Source organism: Erinaceus europaeus, chromosome 8 (assembly GCF_950295315.1).
Source record: "Erinaceus europaeus chromosome 8, mEriEur2.1, whole genome shotgun sequence".
Lineage (NCBI taxonomy): Eukaryota > Metazoa > Chordata > Mammalia > Eulipotyphla > Erinaceidae > Erinaceus > Erinaceus europaeus.
Window position 1 is genome coordinate 124708563 of NC_080169.1, and position 25392 is coordinate 124733954.

General features: G+C 60.1%; 1 protein-coding gene across 1 annotated transcript in view; it reads right to left on the reverse strand.

The window, feature by feature from the left end:
- Positions 1 to 153: 153 nt before the first annotated feature.
- The window catches only part of LOC103125513 (dipeptidyl aminopeptidase-like protein 6), a 27092-nt gene continuing 1853 nt past the window's right edge, over positions 154 to 25392 (reverse strand). The window contains exons 2-17 of the mRNA XM_060195683.1: positions 24867 to 24949; positions 23733 to 23840; positions 22552 to 22643; positions 22194 to 22241; positions 20752 to 20870; positions 19463 to 19573; positions 15705 to 15752; positions 13486 to 13584; positions 9537 to 9606; positions 8252 to 8446; positions 7605 to 7659; positions 6574 to 6685; positions 4444 to 4502; positions 4008 to 4080; positions 3457 to 3530; positions 154 to 560 (exon numbers count right to left, since the gene is read on the reverse strand). Coding sequence (XP_060051666.1) covers positions 414 to 560; positions 3457 to 3530; positions 4008 to 4080; positions 4444 to 4502; positions 6574 to 6685; positions 7605 to 7659; positions 8252 to 8446; positions 9537 to 9606; positions 13486 to 13584; positions 15705 to 15752; positions 19463 to 19573; positions 20752 to 20870; positions 22194 to 22241; positions 22552 to 22643; positions 23733 to 23840; positions 24867 to 24949 — 1493 coding nt within the window. The 3' untranslated portion in view covers positions 154 to 413. The remainder of the gene's footprint in view (positions 561 to 3456; positions 3531 to 4007; positions 4081 to 4443; positions 4503 to 6573; positions 6686 to 7604; positions 7660 to 8251; positions 8447 to 9536; positions 9607 to 13485; positions 13585 to 15704; positions 15753 to 19462; positions 19574 to 20751; positions 20871 to 22193; positions 22242 to 22551; positions 22644 to 23732; positions 23841 to 24866; positions 24950 to 25392) is intronic.

Here is a 25392-nt window from a genome sequence, read left to right on the forward strand (position 1 = left end):
AAGACAAAAAAACTGGGGAGAAATGAATGATGACAAGAAGCACAGCACATCAGTGCCCAGACTAGAGGCGGGTCTCTGTCGGTGTGACGGAGGCGGCCGGCGGCTCTCGGCTGTCTGGTGGCTCGGTGCCGGGAGGGGCCGCCAGGGTGTGGGGGGTCTGAGCTGCACTGCTGGGGGCTGGACTGGAGCCGGCTGCCTCCCTGCCGTCAGTCCTGGTCACGGCTCCACGGGGCAAGGGTCGTGGGCCCACTCGGGGGGTCTGGCCAGGAGGAAATGAGGGCACAGAGAGGTCCAGGGACCGCCAGCCCCGGAAGGAGCTTGCTTGGGGGGCAGACCTGCCTCGGACCCCAGACACACATGCTACACAGCGCTGGCAACGTCCCCCTCGAGACTCCCTGCTGGGACCCGATGGCTCAGTCCTCCTCCTCCTCCTCTTTCGCCGTGACTGTGGGCAGTCTGTCCTGGATCCGGAAGCATTCCACGAAGAAGTTGGTGAGGGAGTGGTACAGGTGCTGCTTCAGGGCGTTGCTGTGGAAGTAGTGGCTTTCGTCTGGGTAGATCTACAGGGGGACACACGACAAGCCCCTCTGCCATCTGCTCTCCCGGAGCCAGGGAGACACAGACACCACCCAGGCCTGCGCGGGGGCATTTCAGTGGTTTTTTAAAAAAATATTTATTTATTCCCTTTTGTTGCCCTTGTTTTTTATTGTTGTTGTGGTTATTATTGTTGTCGTTACTAATGTCTTTGTTGTTGGATAGGACAGAGAGAAATGGAGAGAGGAGGGGAAGACAGAGAGGGGGAGAGACAGACACCTGCAGACCTGCTTCACCGCCTGGGAAGCGACTCCCCTGCAGGTGGGGAGCCGGGGGCTTGAACCGGGATCCTTACGCCGGTCCCTGCGCTTTGCGCCACCTGAGCTTAACCTGCTGTGCCACCGCCAGACTCCCTAAGTATTTCTTTTTTAATTTTTATTATCTTTATTTATTAGAGACAGCGAGAAATTGAGAGGGAAGGGAGAGGTTGAGAGGGAGAGAAACAGACACCTGCAGACCTGCTTTACCGCCTGTGAAGTGACTCACCTGCAGGTGGGGAGCCGGGGGCTCGAACCGGGATCCTGCAAGATTTTTTTTTTTTTTTTTTTTACCAGAGCACTGCTCAGCTCTGGCTTATGGCGGTGTGGGGGATTGAACCTGGGAATTCCAATGTTTTCATAGTTATCACTGCTGGGTTTTCACTGCTTCAGGCTGACTTTTTTTTTTTCCAGAGAGGAGAGCAAGGTTGAGAAGGAGGGGAGAATGAGAGAGAGAGAGACACCGCAGCACTGAAGCTTCCTCCAAAGTGCTGGGACTGTGTTTGAACCTGGTGTGTGCAAGGCGAAGCAGGTTCACTCCAGGTGGAGCAGCTTGCTGGCCCTTTTAGTGTGTGTGTGTGACTGAGTGTGTGTGTGAGTGAGTGTGTGTGAGTGTGTGTGTGTGAGTGTGAGTGTGTGTGTGTGAGTGTGACTGAGTGTGAGTGTGTGTGACTGAGTGTGAGTGTGTGTGACTGAGTGTGTGTGTGTGTGTGTGTGTGACTGAGTGTGTGTGTGAGTGTGTGTGTGTGAGTGTCTGTGACTGAGTGTGTGAGTGCGTGTGTGTGACTGAGTGTGTGTGTGAGTGTGTGAGTGTGTGTGTGTATGTGTGACTGAGTGTGTGTGAGTGTGTGTGTCTGTGACTGAGTGTGTGTGTGTGTGAGTGATTGAGTGTGTGTGTATGAGTGTGTGTGTGTGTGACTGAGTGTGAGTGTGTGTGAGTGTGTGTGTGACTGAGTGTGTGTGACTGAGTGTGAGTGTGTGTGACTGAGTGTGAGTGTGTGTGTGACTGAGTGTGAGTGTGTGTGTGACTGAGTGTGAGTGTGTGTGTGTGAGTGTGCACTGTAACACATGCGCTTAACCAGGTGCGCCACCGCCCAGCCCTTACTTTTTATTAATGAGAGGAACAGGAGGGAAGTCAGAGAGAGAGAAAAATAGTCATCACTCTGGTACATGTACTGCCAGGGGTCAAACTCAGGGCTCCATGCTTGAGAGTCCAGTGCTTTATCCACTGTGCCTCCTTCCAGATCACCTAGTTCAATTTTTCCCGCCTGTCCCCATGGTCAGCACCTAGGGAGCCCCATGGATGGTGTGCTGTGACAGGCGGGAGAGTCTCTGCAGCCCCGTGTTGTCTCCCCAGCCCTAATTACTAGTATTTCTGAGAGAGCCAGAGACCACAGCATGGCCCCACCTCCGTGGAGCTTCCCCTGGTGCCGTGGGGCCTACAAGGGGCCCTGAGCATTGCTACCCAGCAGCTCTGCCTGTGTGCCCGCCTCCCAGCCGGGGGGGGGGGGGGGGGGGAGCTGACCGTCTCCAGGCTGAGCCTGGACTTGTCCTGGGGGTGGGGGTGGGGACATATGCAAGTCTTTAAAATGACTGGAAGCAGGGCCAGGCGGTGGCACAGCGGGTTAAGCACAGATGACACAAAGACGCAAGGACCGGCGTAAGGGTCCCGGTTTGAGCCCCCGGCTCCCCACCTGCAGGGGAGTCGCTTCCCAGGCGGTGAAGCAGGTCTGCAGGTGTCTATCTTTCTCTCCCCCTCTCTGTCTTCCCCTCCTCTCTCCATTTCTCTCTGTCCTATCCAACAACGGCGACATCAATAAGAGTAACAACAACGATAGTAGCAACAACAACACTGATAAACAACAAGGGCAACAGAAGGCAAAGAAAAGGCCTCCAGGAGGGGTGGATTCGTGGTGCAGGCACTGGCCCCGGCGATAACCCTGGAGGCAAAAAATGAAAAAAAAATGACTAGAAGGAACAAAGGCAGGAAGGGAGGAGAGGAGGGAGGAGGCTGTCAGTGGCAATGCTGTGAGCCCCCTGCACCAGCTCCTGTCTACACTGTGGCCCTACGGCTTGGGCGCTGCCAGGGAGGCAGGGGTGCGGCAGGGACCGGCAGGCAAGCCCCCCAACCCCGCCCCCAGGCTCAATCCCCTGGAACCATCAAGACCAGAGCAGAGTGATGCTCCGCCTAGCACAGGACCAACGGCCCCAGCAGCCCCACCTCCAAGGGTACCCTGCCCGGAGACCCCCGGCCACAGCCCCTCCTCCTAGGACACCCTGCCCGGAGACCCCCGACCGCAGCCCCACCTCCTAGGGAGACCCTGCCCGGAGACCCCCGGCCGCAGCCCCTCCTCCTAGGACACCCTGCCCGGAGACCCCCGACCGCAGCCCCACCTCCTAGGGAGACCCTGCCCGGAGACCCCGGCCGCAGCCCCACCTCCTAGGGAGACCCTGCCCGGAGACCCCTGCCCGCAGCCCCTCCTCCTAGGGTGACCCTGCCCGGAGACCCCCACCCGCAGCCCCACCTCCTAGGGAGACCCTGCCCGGAGACCCCCGGCCGCAGCCCCTCCTCCTAGGACACCCTGCCCGGAGACCCCGGCCGCACCTGCAGGCTGTAGTTGGCCTTCTCCTTGATGAGCTGCGAGATCAGCTCCGCTGTGTGCTGGAAGTGAACTTTTTCTGTGGGGAGAGACAGAGAGGGGACAGGGGAGAGATGGAGAGAGATGACAGGAGAGAGAGGGAGACGGAGGGAGAGAGAGAGAGATGGAGAGAGAGAGGAGATAGATGGAGAGAGACAGGAGGACAGAAGAGAGAGAGAGAGGAGGACAGGAGAGTGAGCGGAGAGAGAGGGGACAGAGGGAAAGAGATGGAGAGAGAGAAGGAGGAGGACAGGAGAGAGAGGAGAGAGGAGACAAAGGGAGAGAAAAAGTATGAGAGGAGAGTGAGTGGAGACAGAGGGAGAGAGATGGAGAGGGAGAGGAAGAGAGGAGAGAGGGAGAGAGGAGTGGGAGAGAGAGGGAGAGGGGGAGAGATGGGGAAGGGGAGGGGGAGAGAGGGGGAGGGAGAGGGGGAGAGGGGGGGGGAGGCACAGGCTGTGAGTCAAAGCCAGGCTGGCAGTGGTCTGGTCGGCGGGGGGGTGGGGTGTGGGGGTCTCACCGTCGGCCGTGCTGTGGATGATGAGGAACTGCTGGTCGTCCAGAGCTGACATGCGGTGGGACACCTTGGTCATCTGCGGGGAGGTCACCACAGGCAGCGGGGGCAGAGAGGACACCTGTGACCTGAGCTCACCATTGCCCGCCCAGCCCCCTGCCACCCACCTGCCCACAGGGGACTCTAGAGGGTCCTGGTGCCAGTGAGGTTGGGGACAGAGTCAGAGGACAGGACGGAGCTGGGGACAGAGTCAGAATCAGGGGACAGAGTCAGGGGACAGGACAGAGTCAGGGGACAGAGTCAGGGGACAGTACAGAGTCAGGGTACAGGACAAAGTCGGGACAGAGTCAGGGGACAAGACAGAGTCAGGGGACAGAGTCAAGAGGACAGGACGGGGCAGGGGACAGAGTCAGGGGACAGGGACAGTGTCAGGGAGACACACCTCATAGGCTCTGTTGTCCAGCCCGTGGAGACCCAGGTACCTCTCAGAAAATGCAGACGCTGGACAGGAGCAGAGGAGGGTGAATGCAGGGAGGGGCATAGAACCCAGACTCGGGATCCCCAGTGGGGGCTGCAGGGTGCCCATACCTATGCCCACCTGCATGGTGATGCTGAATGTACACAAAGTATCCCAGAGCAAGGACACAGACTACGTGGTAGGTGGCAGGCCCTGGGTTCCAGCCCTGGCCCCACAGATAATACCAGGCACAGCACCCAGGGAGCCCATGGAGGGTGGGCAGGGCTGTGGGGTCTCTCCTCTCTCAGCACCAGGCACAGCACCCAGGGAGCCCATGGAGGGTGGGCAGGGCTGTGGGATGTCTCCTCTCTCAGCACCCTGCACAGCACCCAGGGAGCCCATGGAGGGTGGGCAGGGCTGTGGGGTGTCTCCTCTCTCAGCACCAGGAACAGCACCCAGGGAGCCCATGGAGGGTGGGCAGGGCTGTGGGGTGTCTCCTCTCTCAGCACTCTGCACAGCACCCAGGGAGCCCCATGGAGGGTGGGCAGGGCTGTGGGGTGTCTCCTCTCTCAGCACCATGCACAGCACCCAGGGAGCCCATGGAGGGTGGGCAGGGCTGTGGGGTCTCTCCTCTCTCAGCACCCTGCACAGCACCCAGGGAGCCCATGGAGGGTGGGCAGGGCTGTGGGGTCTCTCCTCTCTCAGCACCCTGCACAGCACCCAGGGAGCCCATGGAGGGTGGGCAGGGCTGTGGGGTCTCTCCTCTCTCAGCACCCTGCACAGCACCCAGGAAGCCCATGGAGGTGGGCAGGGCTGTGGGGTCTCTCCTCTCTCAGCACCCTGCATAGCACCCAGGGAGCCCATGGAGGGTGGGCAGGGCTGTGGGGTGTCTCCTCTCTCAGCACCAGGCACAGCACCCAGGGAGCCCATGGAGGGTGGGCAGGGCTGTGGGGTGTCTCCTCTCTCAGCACCCTGCACAGCACCCAGGGGGCCCCATGGAGGGTGGGCAGGGCTGTGGGGTCTCTCCTCTCTCAGCACCCTGCACAGCACCCAGGAGCCCATGGAGGGTGGGCAGGGCTGTGGGGTCTCTCCTCTCTCAGCACCAGGCACAGCACCCAGGGAGCCCATGGAGGGTGGGCAGGGCTGTGGGGTGTCTCCTCTCTCAGCACCCTGCACAGCACCCAGGGAGCCCATGGAGGGTGGGCAGGACTGTGGGGTCTCTCCTCTCTCAGCACCCTGCACAGCACCCAGGGAGCCCATGGAGGGTGGGCAGGGCTGTGGGGTCTCTCCTCTCTCAGCACCAGGCACAGCACCCAGGAGCCCATGGAGGGTGGGCAGGGCTGTGGGGTCTCTCCTCTCTCAGCACCCTGCACAGCTCCCAGGGAGCCCATGGAGGGTGGGCAGGGCTGTGGGGTCTCTCCTCTCTCAGCACCAGGCACAGCACCCAGGGAGCCCATGGAGGGTGGGCAGGGCTGTGGGGTCTCTCCTCTCTCAGCACCAGGCACAGCACCCAGGGAGCCCATGGAGGGTGGGCAGGGCTGTGGGGTCTCTCCTCTCTCAACACCAGGCACAGCACCCAGGGAGCCCATGGAGGGTGGGCAGGGCTGTGGGGTCTCTCCTCTCTCAACACCCTGCACAGCACCCAGGGAGCCCATGGAGGGTGGGCAGGGCTGTGGGGTCTCTCCTCTCTCAGCACCAGGCACAGCACCCAGGGAGCCCATGGAGGGTGGGCAGGGCTGTGGGGTCTCTCCTCTCTCAGCACCAGGCACAGCACCCAGGGAGCCCATGGAGGGTGGGCAGGGCTGTGGGGTGTCTCCTCTCTCAGCACCAGGCACAGCACCCAGGGAGCCCATGGAGGGTGGGCAGGGCTGTGGGGTCTCTCCTCTCTCAGCACCAGGCACAGCACCCAGGGAGCCCATGGAGGGTGGGCAGGGATGTGGGGTGTCTCCTCTCTCAACACCAGGCACAGCACCCAGGGAGCCCATGGAGGGTGGGCAGGGCTGTGGGGTCTCTCCTCTCTCAGCACCAGGCACAGCACCCAGGGAGCCCATGGAGGGTGGGCAGGGCTGTGGGGTCTCTCTTCTCTCTGCACCCAGGGGCTTCCCCGTCCGGTACCGTAGAGCCTGAAGTCGGTGATGGGGGACAGGGCAGCCCCACAGCGGAACACGGGGGCCTGGTCGTTGGCCTTGGCTGGGAGGATGGACGTACTCAGGAAGCCACCGTAGTCCTGGGGAGACGGAGGGTGAGGCTGTCATGGGGGGCTGCCACACAGCTTCGTAAGAGTTTTAAAAATGAGGGCCTCACAGAGGAACAGCCAGGTGAGCCCACATGCTACCACACAGGAGGACCCGGGTTCGAGCCCTGCGCTCCCCAGTGGCAGAGGGTAAGGCTTTCCGGGTGGTGAAGGCTGCAGGTGTCTCTCTCTCTCTTCTCTGTCTCCCTTCCTCCCGTTTACTCTGTCATATCAGACAGACAGCCTAATATATGTATGTAAACGGGACAGTCGGTCCTTTGAAAAGATCCGTGTGTCGGGGAACGGCAGCCAGGCAGCTGGCCAAACGCATGTGTTGCTGTGAGCAAGGACCCGGGTTCAACCCCGGGGGGAGCGTCACGAGTGGTGAAGTGGGGCTGCAGGGGCCTCTGTCTCCCCCCCCCCCGTCTCCCCTCCCTTTCAAGTTCTCTCTGTCCAATTAAAGAAAGGAGGGCAGAGGTCACAGGAGGGTGGGCTCCACCATCCCGATCTCTGCTGTTTGAGACGGTGGGTGAGAGATGGAGATGGAGAGAGACACAGACCGGACAGACACACTGCACCACCCCACCACCCGGGAAGCTCCCCCTGCACCCCCCCCCCCCCCCGCAGCTGCTCCTGGCCCGGGGGGCCTGTGTCCCAGCCCCGTTCTGGCGCCCAGAGCCAGCCACCCCCCTTAAGGACCTTAAGCCCAGCCAGGGCCGAGGGCCACCTGTCTGCCGCGCTCCCCACTGGGCTCAGAGACCCCCACACCCACCACCCACTTTGAACAGATAGCTGCAGGGGGGCATGGGGAGGGGGAGGGGAGGAGGGAGGACACGACGAAGGGAAGAGAAAAGGGACCAGGGAAGGATGGGAGGAAGGGCCAGAGAAGGCAGGGGAGGAGGGAGGGGCTCACCTGCCCAAACACGGCCACACGCGTCCGGTCCACGTAGGGCTCCCTCAGCAGGGTCCTGCGGGCACAGGGAGGACTCAGCCCACCAGCACCCGGCCCTGCCCCCAGCACCCGCAGGAGGGGCCGTGGGGAGGGTGAGGAGCCTGCAAGGTGACACCAGAGGCTTGAGGGGACAGGGGACAAAGGGCCGCCGGCTCCTGCCCTCACTCGTGCCAGGGAGACTCCGTCTCCGTCTCACCCGCCCGCCTCTGGTGTCTCCTGAGAGGCGTCTCCCGGCCTCTATCAGTCTGATGTCTGAGCGCCTGTCATGAGTCTTGACAGACAAACACTCCGGTCTTCCTGCTTCCTCCCTGGGGGTGAGGCGGGGTTTTGTCCACAACACGCTGTGGGTCCCCGTCTGGCAGGCGCACCTGGCACTGTCCCCTCGGGGTGGCCTCAGGGCCCTGAGACGGGTGTCTCTCAGGGGAGATGCTTCAGCTGTTCACCTGATGGGCGAGTGACCCCGGGGGGGCGTGGCCAGGGCCCAGGGCAGGTGTGTGTGTGGGGTGGTCCCCGCCCCGGGTGTCCTCACCTCACGGCCTCCAGCTGGTCCTCCTCCTCCAGGCTGCCCACCCTCCCTGCCCCCTGCCCCCCGCCCCGGGTGTCCTCACCTCACGGCCTCCAGCTGGTCCTCCTCCTCCAGGCTGCCCAGCCTCCGCCTGATCTCCTGCAGCAGCTTGGTGCCCTGGAAGCCGCTGCCCCGGCCGTCACACCTGACCACGATGGCTCCGTGGCTGCTCACCAGCGCTGTCTCCCAGCTCACCGCGAACTTCTCGGCCACGCTCTGGGTTCCCGGGGTGCCGTCCCTGCAGACAGACCCAGCTCCGGCTCCCAGCCCGGCTCCCGGGGGTGTGCAGGCCCTGCCCGGCCTCCAGCCTGCCTTGGGGCGCACGGGGCTGGGGCTGGGGCTGGGGCTGGGCCTGGGCTGGGGCTCACAGGCTGCGGGGACGACTCCCCCGGGCAGCCCTCCGCTGGCCCTGGATGGCGCCGAGTCCGCCACCCTGCTCACCCCGCCTTCACCCACGGGTGCCGGCTGCACGTGGCTGCACATGGCTATGTCCTTCCCGTGGGGCTTCCAGGCGGCTTTCCCCTGGGGGACCCCAGCCTGACATCCCTGCAGGAGGTGGGGGCCCTCCTGTCACTGTGCTTCCTGTGTGGGGCCCTGCCCGGTGGGGTGGGGGGGGGCAGGGCTGTGTGACAGTGTGTGTGACGGTGTGTGTGACTGTGTGACAGTCACACAGTCTGAGTGTCTGAGTGTGTGACTGTGTGTCTATGTATCTGAGTGTGAGTCTTTGAGTCTGAGTGTGTGACTATGTTTCTGACTGTGTATTTGTGTGACTGTGCATATGAGTGTGTGTCTGAGTGTGTGACTGTGTGTCTGTTTCTGACTGTGTATCTGTGTGTGTGTGTGGCTGACCATGTGTATCTGAGTGTGTGTGTCTGTGTATGTGTGTGTGTGTCTGAGTGTGTGACTGTGTGTCTGAGTGTCTGTGTGACTGTGTATAGTGTGACTGAGTGTGTGTCTGACTGTGTGACTGTGCACAGTGTGTCTGAGTGTGTGGCAGTGTGTCTGAGTGTCTGTGTGACTGTGTATAGTGTGACTGAGTGTGTGTGTGAGTGTGTGTCTGACTGTGTGACTGTGCACAGTGTGTCTGAGTGTGTGGCAGTGTGTCTGAAGGTGTCTGTGTGTCTGACTGTGTGACTGTGCCTGGGAGGGACCTGGGGCGCAGCTCCCACGGGCCGCTCCCCCACGATGGTCCCCATTCTCTGGATTCTCTGAGGCTCGAGCCCGGGTCCAGCACTGCCCAACGCAAAGCGGGCGAGGCGGCCCCGGCCGCCCGTCTCCCTCTGAGTGACAGACTCGCCCCTCGGCCTCACAGGGCCGCAGGTACTCACACCAGCAGGAGCAGGGGGTAGTGGGCCGTGTCGGTGAAGGTGGCCGGCTTGATGACCTGCAGGGGCAGACCTGGGGACGAGGGGACACTTCAGCCTGGCGCCAGCAATACAGACGATCTGGCTGAACAAGGACGGCGGGGGTCCGGGTGGGGGGGGGGGGGGCACACGCGCTGAGCGCACGCCGGTCGCCAAACACGAGGACCCGGTCGTGGCCCCGGCTCCCCGCCTGCACAGGGGACGCTGTGAAAGCTAGTCCTGCAGCCGTCTCTCCCTCTCGCCTCCCTTCCTCTCAATTTCTTTCTATCGAATGAAGCAGGAGGTAAGAAAACAATTAATCGGGGCCGGGCGGGGGCGCAGCGGGTTAAGCGCAGGTGGCGCAAAGCGCAGGGACCGGTGTAAGGGTCCCGGTTCGAGCCCCCGGCTCCCCACCTGCAGGGGAGTTGCAAACAGATGCTCCTGCCTGAGGCTCAGGGCCCCGGGTTCCATCCCTCCCACCCGATCAGCCAGAGATCAGCAGAGCTCTGAGAAAAACAAGACACAACACCAATAGCCCAGTGTGACGGCTGTCTGATGGGGCAGGGGGCAGGCGGCCTGTCCCAGCCTTTGGAGCTGCCCTGGCTATGAGGGCTTCCAGAGGGGCACAGGGGCCGCGGAGATGGAGGCTGGATTTAAAAGCCATTTACTGGGAGCGCAGCGGGTGGCGTGAAGCACGAGGACCCGCGTAAGGATTCTGGTTCAAGCCCCCGGCTCCCCACCTGCAGGGGGAGTCTGAAACAGGTCTGCACTGTCTTTCTCTCCCCTCTCTGCCTTCCCCTCCTCTCTGTCCTATCCAACAACGACGACAACAATAACAACAATAAAACAACAAGGGCAACAAAAGGGAATAAATATTAAAAAAGTAAAAAAAACAGGGGAGTCGCTTCACAGGCGGTGAAGCAGGTCTGCAGGTGTCTTTCTCCCCCCCTCTCTGTCTTCCCCTCCTCTCTCCATGTCTCTCTGTCCTATCCAACAACGATGACGACATCAATAACAACAACAATAAAATAACAAGGGCAACAAAAGGGAATAAATATTAAAAAAGTAAAAAAAACAAGGGAGTCGCTTCACAGGCGGTGAAGCAGGTCTGCAGGTGTCTGTCTTTCTCTCCCCCTCTCTGTCTTCCCCTCCTCTCTCCATTTCTCTCTGTCCTAGCCAACAACGACGACGACATCAATAACAACAATAAAACAACAAGGCAACAAAAGGGAAAATAAATAAAATTTAAAAAGAAAAGAAAAAGCTTGAGACCTAGAGTCAGAAGATCTGAATATAACTCTTGGCTTTTCATAAAAAAAAGTAAAAAACAAAACAAAAACATTTACTTATTTATTTACTTCTGGCCCCAGAGCTACTGCTGGGGCTCGGAGCCAGCACGGCAAGGCCACTGCCTCCAGTGGCCTCTCTCTCTCTCTCTCTCTATTTCTCTGTCTCTCTGTCTCTCTCTCTCTTTTATTTCATACTCCAGAACAGAGAGAAACTGAGAGGGGCAGAGGAGATCGAGAGAGGGGGAGAGACACACACCTGCAGGGCTGCTTCACCATCCCTGACGAAGGTGGGGAGTGGGGGCTCGAACCCTAGACCTTGTGCAGGACACTCCATGCACTGGACCAGGTGTGTCACGCAGCTCCCGTATTATTCACGTACGTGGGTGGAGACAGAGAGAGGGAGCACGACACTTGTGGACACACCTGGCTTACTAGTCTTCACCTGCATGTGGGGACAGGGGCTCGAACCCAGGTCCTTACGTGGTGAGACACGCACTCTGCCAGGTGTGCCCCTACCGGGCGCTCGGCTCTGCTTTAGTCTCTGTGACTCAGCCGGCTGTGTGGCCTGGGGGCTGGGCTCTTCCTGCCACAAGTGTGGGGGGTCTGGAAGGCAGGGCTCCCTGTCAGCAGGAGAGAGGAGGGCGGGCTGCATCTCCTTCTCTGCTCTCACCACACTGAGAGAGGGGGAGAGGGGAAGAGAGAGGGGGAGACGGGGAGAGAGGGGGGAGATGGGGAGAGACAGGGAGAGAGGGGGGAGAGACGGGGAGAGAGGGGGAGATGGGGAGAGACGGGGAGAGAGAGGGGGAGAGAGGGGGAGAGAGGGGGAGAGAGGGGGAGAGAGGGGGAGACGGGGAGAGAGGGGGGAGATGGGGAGAGACGGGGAGAGAGGGGGAGAGAGGGGGAGAGAGAGGGAGAGAGGGGGAGAGGGGGGGGAGGGGGGAGGGGGAGAGAGAGGGGGAGACGGGGAGAGAGGGGGAGAGAGAGGGGGAGACGGGGAGAGAGGGGGAGAGAGGGGGAGACCCGGAGAGAGGGGGAGAGGGAGGGAGAGGGGAGGAGAGGGGGAGGGAGGGGGAGAGGGGGAGAGGGGAGAGGGAGGGAGAGAGGGAGAGAGGGGGAGAGGGAGGGGGAGAGAAGGAGAGAGGGGGAGAGGGAGGGAGAGAGGGGGAGAGGGGAGAGGGAGGGAGGAGAGAGGGGAGGACTGGGGGAGGGGGCTCCAGGGGCTGGTGTCTGATGGGGGAGGAGGGTCCGGGCTGGGGGGATGTTGTGCGGAAAACTGAGACTTTACACACGGACCAATACTGTATTTACTGTGAACCGACAATGTGCCCAGTAAAAACAGTAAAACAAAAAGAATATCGGGTGATCATCAGGAAAGAAAACATCTTGGATATGAGGAAAGACAGCTGGGCAGAGGGACGGCGGAATGCAAAGTAGATCTTTTTCTAATTTTTATTTCGTTTTTTTAAACGTTTTAATGTTTTTGTGACTCCACAGCACTGCATGAGTATGGTCTCACCACTCCTGCTCACTTTTCTCTGAGAGAGAGGGAGAGGGGGAGGGAGAGAGAGAGAGAAAGAGAGAAAAAGAGAGGCAGAGAGACAGAGACTAGAGAGAGGCACAAAGCTATGTCTCTGCTCTCTCTGACAAGCCAAATGCGCCCGTCCTCAGAGGCCCACATCTCGTGCAGCTGCTCGAGGAGAGACAGCAGACGCCGGGGGAGGGGACAGACCAGGACATGCGGCAGGACCAGAGTGGAGGGTGGAGTGGGGGCAGACTGATAGGAGGCAGACAAGATGGACCCGGGGCACTGTGCGCAGAGCCTGGCAGCCTCCAGACCAACACGGCAGAAGCCAGTCCAGTGCTGAGGACCTTGCCGGATGGCAGTTCTCTCTGGGACCCGACAGAGGGTGGGGTGTCTCCTCTCTCAGCACCCTGCACAGCACCCAGGAAGCCCATGGAGGGTGGGCAGGGCTGTGGGGTCTCTCCTCTCTCAGCACCAGGCACAGCACCCAGGGAGCCCATGGAGGGTGGGCAGGGCTGTGGGGCGTCTCCTCTCTCAGCACCAGGCACAGCACCAAGGGAGCCCATGGAGGGTGGGCAGGGCTGTGGGGTCTCTCCTCTCTCAGCACCCGGCACAGCACCCAGGGAGCCCATGGAGGGTGGGCAGGGCTGTGGGGTGTCTCCTCTCTCAGCACCAGGCACAGCACCCAGGGAGCCCCATGGAGGGTGGGCAGGGCTGTGGGGTGTCTCCTCTCTCAGCACCAGGCACAGCACCCAGGGAGCCCATGGAGGGTGGGCAGGGCTGTGGGGTCTCTCCTCTCTCAGCACCCTGCACAGCACCCAGGGAGCCCATGGAGGGTAGGCAGGGCTGTGGGGTGTCTCCTCTCTCAGCACCAGGCACAGCACCCAGGGAGCCCATGGAGGGTGGGCAGGGCTGTGGGGTGTCTCCTTTCTCAGCACCATGGACACAGCCTAGGCCCTGAGAAGCAGGATCCCTTCTGGAGTCTGTCCCCAGCACCCTCTGAAAGGTCCACCCTAAGCGGGTGCCATGAGGTGGGGGATGGGCATGGGGAGGAGGAGCCTGCCTGCAGCCAGCCCACTGCTAGGCCCCTGGGGACGGGGTCTCCCCTGTGGGGGACACTCACTGTAGTCGGCCACCACCATCTTCCTGTACTCCACAGTCGGCATCTGACGCTCGCTCACTGCTCTCCGCACGTGCTCGTTTGTTTCCAGGTCAAAGAGCTCTGAGAGAGAGAGAGAGAGACGGCTCAACACTCCTCACCTCTGATCACAGTGCTCTGCAAGAGAGAGAGACAGAGGGAGAGAGACAGAGGGAGACAGAGACAGAGGGAGACAGAGAGAGACAGAGGGAGACAGAGAGAGACAGAGGGAGAGAGACAGAGGGAGAGAGAGACAGAGGGAGACAGAGAGATAGAGGAGACAGAGGGAGAGAGACAGATGGAGAGAGACAGAGGGAGAGAGAGACAGAGGGAGACAGAGAGATAGAGGAGACAGAGGGAGTGAGACAGATGGAGAGAGACAGAGGGAGAGACAGAGGGAGAGAGATAGAGACTGATGGAGAGAGACAGAGAGAGACAGAGAGATAGAGGAGACAGAGGGAGAGAGACAGATGGAGAGAGACAGAGAGAGACAGAGAGATAGAGAGACAGAGGGAGAGAGACAGAGAGAGACAGAGGGAGAGAGACAGAGGGAGAGAGAGACAGAGGGAGAGAGATAGAGAGACTGATGGAGAGAGACAGAGAGAGACAGAGAGATAGAGATACAGAGGGAGAGAGACAGAGAGAGACAGAGAGATAGAGGAGACAGAGGGAGAGAGAGACAGATGGAGAGAGACAGAGGGAGAGAGAGACAGAGGGAGACAGAGAGATAGAGGAGACAGAGGGAGTGAGACAGATGGAGAGAGACAGAGAGAGACAGAGAGATAGAGGAGACAGAGGGAGAGAGACAGAGAGAGACAGAGGGAGAGAGAGACAGAGGGAGAGAGATAGAGAGACTGATGGAGAGAGACAGAGAGAGACAGAGAGATAGAGATACAGAGGGAGAGAGACAGAGAGAGACAGAGAGATAGAGGAGACAGAGGGAGAGAGACGGATGGAGAGAGACAGAGGGAGAGAGAGACAGAAGGAGACAGAGAGATAGAGGAGACAGAGGGAGTGAGACACATGGAGAGAGACAGAGGGAGAGACAGAGGGAGAGAGATAGAGAGACTGATGGAGAGAGACAGAGAGAGACAGAGAGATAGAGGAGACAGAGGGAGACAGATGGAGAGAGACAGAGGGAGAGAGAGACAGAGGGAGACAGAGAGATAGAGGAGACAGAGGGAGAGAGACAGATGGAGAGAGACAGAGGGAGAGAGAGACAGAGGGAGACAGAGACAGAGGGAGACAGAGAGACTGAGGGAGAGAGACAGGAGAGAGACAGAGATAGACAGAGGGAGAGAGACAGGAGAGAGACAGAGATAGACAGAGGGAGAGAGACAGAGATACTGAGGGAGCGAGACAGAGGGAGACAGAGAGAGACAGAGGAGAGAGAGAGAGATCTCAGCACTCCTCACCCCAGGTCAGAGAACTCTACTAGGAGGGGAGCTGGGCTCAGTGGTGGTGCACCTGGTTAAGAGCTCACATGACAGAGCACAAGGACCCGGGTTTGAGCCACACTCCCCACCTGCAGGAGCGGTGAAGCAGGTCTGCAGGCGTCTCTCTGTCTCTCCCTCTCCCTCCTCTCAGTTTCTCTCTGTCCTGTCCAATAAAATGGAAAAAGTGGCCACCAGGAGCAGTGGGTTCATAGTGACGGCACTGAGCCCAGCGATAACCCTGGAGGCCACAGAAGAGAGAGAGAGAGCAATTGAGAGGAGGGGAGGCAGAGAGGGAGAGAGACAGAGAGATGCCTGCAGCCCTGCTCCACCACTCATGAAGCTTCCCCCCTGTAGGTGGGGACCAGGGGCTTGAACCTGGGTCCTTGTGCATTATACCGTGTGCCACCGCCCAGCCTCCCGCTGCACAGACGTGGCGGGGAGCCTGTGAGGCTGGAGGGACAGACGTGGGCTTGTGCCAGGTGGCAAAGGACATCGCCGTCTGGCTCTGACTGGACCCCGTTTCTCTCTCGCGCCCTAGACCCCGGCTGAGAGCCGAATGCCGGGGGGCGGGTCTGCAGGCGGGCAGCATGGCGGGTGGTCGCGGCCCTCTCGACCCCCAGGTTCAGGCCCCGGGGCCCCGGCAGTGGGCTTTGTGCGGGCTGCCCAGATGGGGCCCCTCTGTCCCCACAGGGAGTGAGGCCGAGCCCCCAGACGCAGCTCACGGGGGGGGGGGGGGAAGACGCAGAAGCCTCCCCGAGGGGCACTCACTTCTCTGGTCTGTGGTGTTGTGCACTGTCACCCGTGGGACACCGGGACCTGCAGAGAGAGACACACAGAGAGAGACAGAGAGGTGTTAGTGTGGGGACAGCCACAGGGATCACCTGATGACTGAGGCAGGGCAGTGTGTGTGGGGACAGTCACCATGTGGTCACCATGAGGGGACAGTGTCAGGGATGGTCACCATGAGGGGACAGTGTCAGAGACAAGTCATTGTGAAGGGCAATGTCAAGGACAGTCACCATGAGGGGACAGTGTCAGGGATGGTCACCGTGAGGGGACAGTGTCACGGATGGTCACCGTGAGGGGGCAGTGTCAGGGATGGTCACTGTGAGAGGACAGTGTCAGGGAGGGTCACCATGAGGGGACAGTGTCAGAGACAAGTCATTGTGAAGGACAGTGTCAGGGACAGTCACCATGAGAGGACAGTGTCTGGGGATGGTCACTATGAGGGGACAGTGTCTGGGGACGGTCACCGTGAGGGGACAGTGTCAGGATGCTCACCCTGAGGGGACAGTGTCAGGATGGTCACCATGAAGGGACAGTGTCAGGGATGGTCACCATGAGGGAGTAGTGTCAGGACGGTCACCCTGAGGGGGTAGTGTCAGGACGGTCACCCTGAGGGGACAGTGTCAGGACGGTCACCGTGAGGGGACAGTGTCGGGATGGTCACTATAAGGAGCAGTGTCAGGATGGTCACCATGAAGGGACAGTGTCGGGACGGTCGTCACCGGGCCGGTGTGACCGGTCTTCGATCACCACAGGCCCGCCCTGTACTGTCCCATGAAATGGGTTCACGGTGGCAGGTAGGAGCACTTCACAGGTGTGTCGTCACCTCTGGTAGCTTCTCGTCCACCATCCACACCCCCCCACACACTGGCTCCCCTGGGCTCAAGGAGATGGCCAAGCCCCTCACTCAGTGACCTCCAGAGTGGGCATTTCCTGCCTGTCCGAGAGGTCACCTAGCGGGAGGCCTGGCGGGGCAGGGCGGGCACAGCAGCAACAAAGCTCTGGGTGGACGTCCCCGCTTCACGCTGCCTGGGAGACTCTGCCCCTGGCACGGTGGGCATGGCTCCCAGCTCTCTCTGAGCAGGGCACCCGCTGGGGGCATCGCACGGATCCATCTGTGAGGGGGGAGCCATGACGTCACACCTCAGCCAGTGCTGGCAGAGCAGGAGTTCCCAGGACCCTGCGCCACCTCTCATCTCCACGGATACTGTGCCAGCGTCTTCAGCCCTGCCCACACGCCGCACCCCTTTGGAAGGAGAAGGCCTTGCCGCCACCCACTGCCCCGGGTCCCGGCCTCCTGGGGGGCATGGAAAGCCTTCTCAGAGCCCCCTCCTCTGCACCATATGCACCCAGCTCCCCAAGTCCTGCCTGCTTTGGGGTGCCCTGCCTCTGATCCACCACTTTCTTCTTTGCTCTCTCCCCGTGTCCTGCTGTGGCCGTGAGCAATTAAGAATCCAAACAAAACCGATGGTCTGCAGCCCCACCGTGAAACAAGTCACCTCGAACACAGAGCACGCTGTGGAGAAGTGGAGATGTGATGGGATCATGGCTCTGGGGAGTGACACTTGTGATTGATTCTCCCCGTGGTCATAGCTGTGTTGTCGGTGTGACAGAAGAGATGTCCTCCCTCCCTCCCTCTCTCCCTCTCTCTCTCTCTCTCCCCCCCCCCCTCTCTCTGCCTCCAGTTCCTAAGGCTTGTTGCTAGTACTAGGAATCCACTGCTTCTGGTGGCCTTTTTTCCTATCATTGGATAGGACAGAATTTGAGAGGGGAGAGGGAGAGAAAGATAAACACCCGCAGACCTGCTTCATCACTTGTGAAGTGTCTCCCTTCCAGGTGGGGAGTGGGGGCTCGAACCCAGGTCCTTGCAGGTACCATTCCACGTAATACTATGTGCACTTACTGGGTACGCCACCGCCTGCCCCCAGATCTTCTCTCTTAGCACAACCTAGTCGCCACACACTATTTTGATCTGAAGACCCTGACCTTCCCCCCTCCCCCTGGAGCTGGGTGGGGAGCCCCACCGGCACGTGAAGGAGGGAATGGGAGAGGCGTCAGCAGTCAGTGAAATCTGGGGTTCCCTCACCAGGTGACGCTCCTCCCAGTAATGAGGTAACAGGAGAGTTCCCCATAGATGAAATGCTGCAAGCCCACGGGCAGCTTGTCCCACACGGCAGCTTGTCCCATGTCTCCGATCACCCAGCACATACACAAACCACAGTGGGGGACCCTCACACCTGACAGGACGGCCCACCTCCAAAACACGGGCGCCCACATGCATTAGTGAAGGAGTGGAGAGGCGGGACCCTGCCCACTGTGGCCACCGTGGAAAACAGTGTGGTGACTTCTCAGATTCCTTGAAGAGAATCTACTGTCGGGCACAGCGATCTGTCTGGAGGTGGTCACCTGAGGGACACACAGGAACCGATTCAAAGAGACACGCACGTCGTCTGTGTCTGCTGCTCTGCTGACAACAGCTGAGACGAGGAAGAGCCTGCGTGGCCCGTGCCGGGTGAGTGTCACCCAGCTGAGACGGGGAAGAGCCCGCGTGGCCCTTGCCGGGTGAGTGTCACCCAGCTGAGACGGGGAAGAGCCCGCGCGGCCCGTGCCGGGTGAGTGTCACCCAGCTGAGACGCTGGCCCGTGCCCGGTGTTACCCAGCTGCGAGAAGGGGGCTCAGCCGTGTCTTCTGCTGCAACGTGGACCCACCTAGAGGTGCCTCAGGCTAACTGAAATCAGACGGGGGTTTGAACTTGGGGCCTTAGACCCTCAGACATGAGGTTCTGTGCGGCCGATATACTATTTCCTGGCTTCCCTATTCCCTTACTCATTAATTTTAGGCAGGGGCAGACACACAGACAGACGAGAGCCTTTTGTTCAGCTCTGGCACAAGGTGCTATTATAACCTGGGATCCCCAAGGCCTTAGGGTCTGAGCTTCTGCCTGACCCCACTCCATTTTGCTTTTTTTCTTTTCTCCTTCCCCTCCTTCCCCTCCCCATTCTTCTTTTCTAATTTTATTCATTTATTATTGTTGACAGAGAAACTGGAGGGAGATAGAGAGACACCTGCAGCCCTGCTTCACCACTCATGAAACTTCCCCCCTGCAGGTGGGGAACAGGGGATTGAACCCAGGTCCTTGTGCGCTGCAGTGTGAGCATTCAACCGGGTGTGTCACTGCCCTGCCCCATCCCTGTCTCCTGAACCACAGCTTTCAGGTGGTGACCACTGAACCTTGGTGTTTGGGAACACAGGGAGGGGACCTGGGGACCTGCTCCATCAGAATATGGTGCAGGGACCCCACCAACATGTCCTGCAGCCTCCCCTCCCCAGAGCCCTGCCCCATGAGGGACAGACAGACACAGGCTGGGGGTGTGGATCCACCTGCCAACACCCATGTCCAGCGGAGAAGCCATGACAGAAGCCACAACTCCCACCTGCTGCTCCCCATAGAGAATTTGGGTCCCTGCTCCCAGGGGGATAAAGAACAGGGGAACTTCCAATGGAGGGGAGGGGACAGGGACCTCTGGTGGTGGGAGCTGTGTGGGGTTGTCCCCCTGTAATCTTACAGTCTTATTCGTCGTTGTTAAATGACTGATAAAAAATAAAAAAGGAAAAAATATGGTGCAGGGTTATCAGGGAGACCAAAGGCCAAGACCCTGAGCCTCATTCTCGTCTCAGAGTTGGCAGATAAGACACAGAGACCCCAGCAGTGACTCAGACGTCTGGAGGTGGACATACACCATGGTGATGGGGGCTGTGCTCAGCGTCTGTGACGCCCACCAGAGTGTGAGCAGTGTCACGGACGCAAGTATGCGTTGCCTCAGAGCCTGGAAGAAGCCTCAGAAGCATCTCTGCATGGGACACAGATGAGGACAGTGACCCCCATACCCCAGGCACTGTCACGAGACCCTCTGGTTACGCAGGGGTGCTCACTGTGTCCGCGCCGGGCCTCCCGTGGTCAGAGGGGCAGGGGTGTTGTGACAGACGTGGCTTTAGGCCTGCGGCCTCGGGGTCTGTTGGCCAAACTGATCCTTCGCTTAAGACACCCAGTAGCTGCCCCTCAGAGAACGGGGATATGAGGGCCAGGCAGGGGCGCGGCTGGTTAAGCGCTCACATTATAGTGCACAAGGACCCAGGTTCAAGCCCCCAGTCCCTGCCTGCAGGGGGGAAGCTTCACAGGATTCTTTGCTTCTCTGTCTCCTACTCCCCTCTCAGTTCTTTGCTGTCTTTACCTAGTAATAAGCACCTAAAACAAAAATTTCTTTAAAGAATTGAGAAGAGGAGCTTGGGCACTGGGTGGTGTTACCCCTGGTTAAATGCCTGCATCACCATGTGCAAGGACCCGGGTTCGAGATCCTGCTCCCCACCTGCAGAGGAGAAGCTTAGAAGCTTCACAAGTGGTGAAGCAGGTCTGCAGGTGTCTCTGTCTCCCCTCTTTCTCAACTTCCCTCCATCCTATCCAATAAAGAGAAAACAGTGGCCTCCAGGAGTGGTGGGTTCGTAGTGCCAGCACCAAAACCCAGTGAGAACCCTGGTGGCAACAGAGAGAGAGAGAGAGAGAGAGAGAAAGAGAGAGAGAGAGAGAATGAGAACAGGAATTATATCCAGAGAGGGAGCCTGAAAGACTGCAGGTGACCAGCATTCCTTTTGCTTTTAATTTAACTTTATTTATTTATTTAATTTGATACAACAGAAATTGAGAGGACAGGACAGAGAGGGAGAGAGAGAGAGAAGCAGAGAGAGACAGACACCTGCAGTACTGCTTCACCGCTCATGAAGCTTCTCCTGCAAGTGGGGCTGGGGGCTTGAACCTGGGTCCTTGTGCATGATGTGTGCACTCAACCAGGTGTGTCACTGCCCTGCCCCCTTCTGCCCTCTATGGTCTCCGTGGTTAGGGAAGAGCTCAGCAGAGACGTCACCAAAGCCTCTAGAAGGAACGGGCATTATGACTCAGGGGTCTACCACCCCAAGAAGTCAGGGGTTAAGGGGTCAGGGGCACCCTCACCGTTCCCTGCGGGGGCGCACTCACCCTCACATGTGAGCAGGAAGAAGTCCAGGCCGGGGCTGAAGGCGGCGCTGAAGTAGGTGCAGTTCTCCACCAGGTCACAGGACAGGCACTGCCGGTTGAAGTTCCCTACGGTGTTGGCGCTGGGGGGTAGGGCGGAGTGGGTGAGGAGACCCCTTGGGGAGCCCAGAGACTACGGATCCTTTCCCACAGTGCCTGGGGCCCAGGCTCCTGCCACACTGCCTCTTCCTGGGAGCACCAGGCTGTGGCCACCTCCTCCTGGAAGCCTCCCCGGCCTCTGCCCTCTGGGTGGCTGCCGTGAGCGGGGGTCTTGTGTCTGTGCTGCCTGAGGGAGTACGGTTTCCCGTTTACTGGTTTACTGGTTAAGAGCTACCTCACTGGGGGCCGGGTGGTGCCGCGCCCGGGTAAGCGCCCATAATGCTAAGACTAAGGGTCTGCGCAAGGGTGGGCTTCGAGCCCCCGGCTCCCCACCTGCTGGGGGCAGCTTCACAAGTGGTGAAGCAGGGCTGCAGGTGTCTCTCTCTCCCTCTCTCCCCTCCTCTCTCACTTTCTCTCTGTCCTGTCCAATAAAATGGAAAACATGGCCTCCAGGAGCAGTGGATTCACAGTGCCGGCACCGAGCCCCAGAGACAACCCTGGAGGCAAAAATAGAAATAAAATCAACTTCATTTCACACAGAAGAGAGGGAGAGAGGGAGGGGGACAGAGACGGCCATCTGCTGAGCGTGTGACGGGGCCGGAGGCCTCAGGCAGGAAACTGCTACACTCTGCTAGCTGGGCTAGCCCCTGGCCATATTTACTCATTTTTACAGTGATTTAACATTAACTTACAAAATCATGAGATGACAGGGTGTCTTCACACCGTCCCCACCGCCAGAGTCCTGTGTCCCCGTCCCCTCCACTGGAAACTAGTGGTTCTCCCAAGCTCACAGAGAGGGGCTGATTATTATTTCTGTAACTGTCTGCCTGCCTGCCTGCCTGTCTGTCTGTCTGTCTGTCTACTTTTCTGTGGTCCTGCCTTCTTTTCCTTTCCAAGTCACACCTACACCTACTACTGCTTCTGAGTGTCTTTATTTCCTCTCCTCTCTCTCTGGGTGCTGATGGAGTTGGGGCTCAGAGCCCTCTGGGCATCTCCCCCTGACATGTCTCCCCCTCTGGGAGTCTGGACCCAAATTCTCTATGGGGAGCAGAAGGTGGGAGTTGTGGCTTCTGTCATTGCTTCTCCGCTGGACATGGGTGTTGGCAGGTGGACCCACACCCCCAGCCTGTGTCTGTCTGTCCCTGGTGTCACCCAATGGATTGACTTCATTGAGAGAGAAACAGAGAGAGAGGAGGGGGGTGGGGAGAGAGGGAGAGGGCGAGGGCCGGGGTGGGGGCGAGGGAGGGGGCGGGGGCAGGGGTGAGGGAGAGGGCGAGGGCGAGCCCTCTGGGTGAGGCAACACCCACCTGTAGAGCTGCCGCCTGCGGGGCAGGTCCTCTGTGCTCAGGAAGTAGCTGTGCGGCAAGGACACCATGGTGAAGGGGCGGGGGGGCAGCGGGGGTCCCCAGTCTGTGTCCCCTCATATCTTCCCAGCCCGTGTCTCCCTCGTGTCCCCTCAGCGCGTGTCTCCCTCACGTCCCCTCAGCCCGTGCCCCCCCCACATCCCCCCAGCGCGTCTCCCTCGTGTCCCCTCAGCCTGTGCCTCCCTCGTGTCCCCTCAGCCCGTGCCCCCCCAAGTCCCCCCAGCGCGTGTCCCCCCACATGTCCCCTCAGTCCATGTCTCCCAGGGTCCCCCCACTGCCTGTACCCCCCCCCACAACTCACATCCTGTTTTTCTGCTCGTCATAGGCCAGGATCCTGGTGACATCCCAGTCCCCCGAGGTGACGGACTGGATGTTGTCACTGCTGCTGTTGGGCTGGTAGCGCAGACTCTCGCATCAGGCCCCCACCTCGGGGACAGGCCATCCCCCGGGCCCCTCTGCCACCACCAACACTCCAGCATAGCCACAGGGTGCCTAGAGCCTCCCCCCACTGACTGGGCCACGGAGAGGGGCAGAGACCCCACAGGACACCTGCCCCCAGCCACAACACACAGGGACAGGGCCCACCAGGGACAGAGACCCACAGGGATAGGGACCCCACAGGGACAGAGACCCCACAGGGACAGAGACCCACAGGGACAGGGACCCCACAGGGACAGAGACCCCACAGGGACAGGCACCCCACAGGGACAGGGACACCACAGGGACAGAGACCCCACAGAGACAGAGACCCCACAGGGACAGGGACCCACAGGGACAGGGACCCCACAGGGACAGGGACACCACAGGGACAGAGACCCACAGGGACAGGGACCCCACAGGGACAGGGACCCCACAGGGACAGGGACAGAGACCCACAGGGACAGGGACCCCACAGGGACAGGGACCCCACAGGGACAGGCACTTCACAGGGACAGGGACCCCACAGGGATAGGCACCTCACAGGGACAGGGACCCCACAGGGACAGAGACCCCACAGGGACAGAGACCCCACAGGGACAGGGACCCTACAGGGACAGGGAACCCACAGGGACAGAGACCCCACAGGGACAGAGACCCCACAGGGACAGAGACCCCACAGTGACAGGGACCCCACAGGGACAGGGACCCCACAGGGACGGAGACCCCACAGGGATGGAGACCCCACAGGGACAGAGACCCCACAAGGACAGAGACCCACAGGGACAGGGACCCCACAGGGACAGGGACCCCACAGGGATAGTGACAGTGACCCCCCTGTGGCCCCTGACAGCCCCTAGGCAGTATGGGAGATGTGGGGAGGGACACAGGAGGGAGGAAGGGATGGAGGCAGGGAGGAAGGAGGAGGGAGAGGAAGGAGGGAGACAGGCAGTGGCCTCTGGTCCTCTGGTCTCAGGGTGGGGGCCACTTGCCACAGCAGGAGGGGCAGACCCCCCGGAGCCTCCGCTGGCCCCCCGGCCCCCCTCCCCCCTGCGTCCTGGTCACCTGGGCGGAGGCCACGGTGATGTGGTGGAATTTTCCCTGGCCGCCCTGCGGAACGGCTCGGACAAAGAAAAAGGTGCGTCCATCCCGGGAGAAGACGGGCTCCTCGTTCTGGGGGGGCAGAGAGGCCGAGGTCAGCTTGGCTATGGCCGCCGGAGGGGAGGGCGAGCCCTGGCTCTGTACATGTGTGGGCGTGTCTGTCTCTGTGTCTGTCTCTCTGTGTGTCTGTCTCTCTGTGTGGGTGTGTACCCACCTGTCTCTGTGTCTGAGTCTGTGTCTGTCTCTGTGTCTGTCTCTCTGTGTGGGTGTGTACCTCTGTGTTTGTGTCTGTCTGTGTGTCTGTGTCTCTGTGTTTGTATCTCTGTGTATGTGAATGTCTGTCTGTGTGTCTGTGTCTGTCTGTGTCTGTCTGTCTGTATCTCTGTGTATGTGCCTGTCTGTCTGTGTGTCTGTATCTCTGTGTATGTGCCTGTGTCTCTGTATCTCTGTGTATGTGTCTGTCTGTGTGTCTGTGTCTCTCTGTGTGTCTGTATCTCTGTGTATGTGTCTGTGTGTGTGTCTGTGTCTCTCTGTGTCTCTGTATCTCTGTGTATGTGTCTGTCTGTGTGTCTGTGTCTGTCTGTGTGTCTGTATCTCTGTGTTTGTGCCTGTCTGTCTGTGTGTCTATGTCTCTCTGTGTGTCTGTATCTCTGTGTATGTGCCTGTGTGTCTGTGTCTCTCTGTGTGTCTGTATCTCTGTGTATGTGCCTGTCTGTCTGTGTCTGTATCTCCGTCTGTCAGCATATTCAGGTGCCTGTGAGAACGTCCAGGGGCAGTGGAGACAGAGAGCAGACAGGACCTGTCCCCCGAGGGGAGGGGCCGCTCTGACACCCAGCACCAGCACCCGCGGGGTGAGCCCAGCAATCACCTTGACACCCAGCAGGCTGGCTGAGCACCTGACCATGAGGTGGGGGCGGGGAAGAGAGGCCCTGGGGACTGGACCCCCTCCCCGCATGCACCCCCTTCTCTCCTGTCCCAGAAACAAACCCTGAAGCCTGGCCCGAGGGCCAGAAGGTTCTGGAGCCAGGAGCCTGCTGGCAGCTGGTCCCGGGACCAGGACTGGGGAGGGGCAGGGGAGGGGGAGCGGAGGGGAGTCACCTGTCTGTGCAGCCAGGCCTCGCTTTCATCTTCATGTTTCTGTCGTGAGAAGGGCGAGTTATGGGGGGTCTTCCCTTCCTTCTCTGCCTCCGCCCCAGGCCCCACCGCGTGGGCCTTTTCTCCCTGTCCCTCTTTTCACTTGTTTCTCTTTGACGGAGACCCTTTCTTCTTGGATCTGCATGTGAGTGTGAGGACAAGCAGAGCAGCACCCCGCCACCCGACCCCGGAATCGGGGCCTGAGAACCTGGGGCCCCACGCTCACAGGTCCTGTGTTCTGTGCCCACACCGCCTCCTGGGCCGCCTGGCCTCGTCCAGCCACACAGGACACCAAGGGGCAGTGCTGGGCTCCCAGGTGACCATGAGGCACAGATAACAGCAGACAGAGCTGCTTCCCGCCACCCTGGGGTCCAGGCCAGCACCTCCTCCTGCTGGCATGCTCTGTCCCTGTCCCACCTGGCATGACTCGAACCCACCCTGCACTGTCCTGTCCACCCCTGCACTGACCCGTCCCACCCTGCACTGTCCT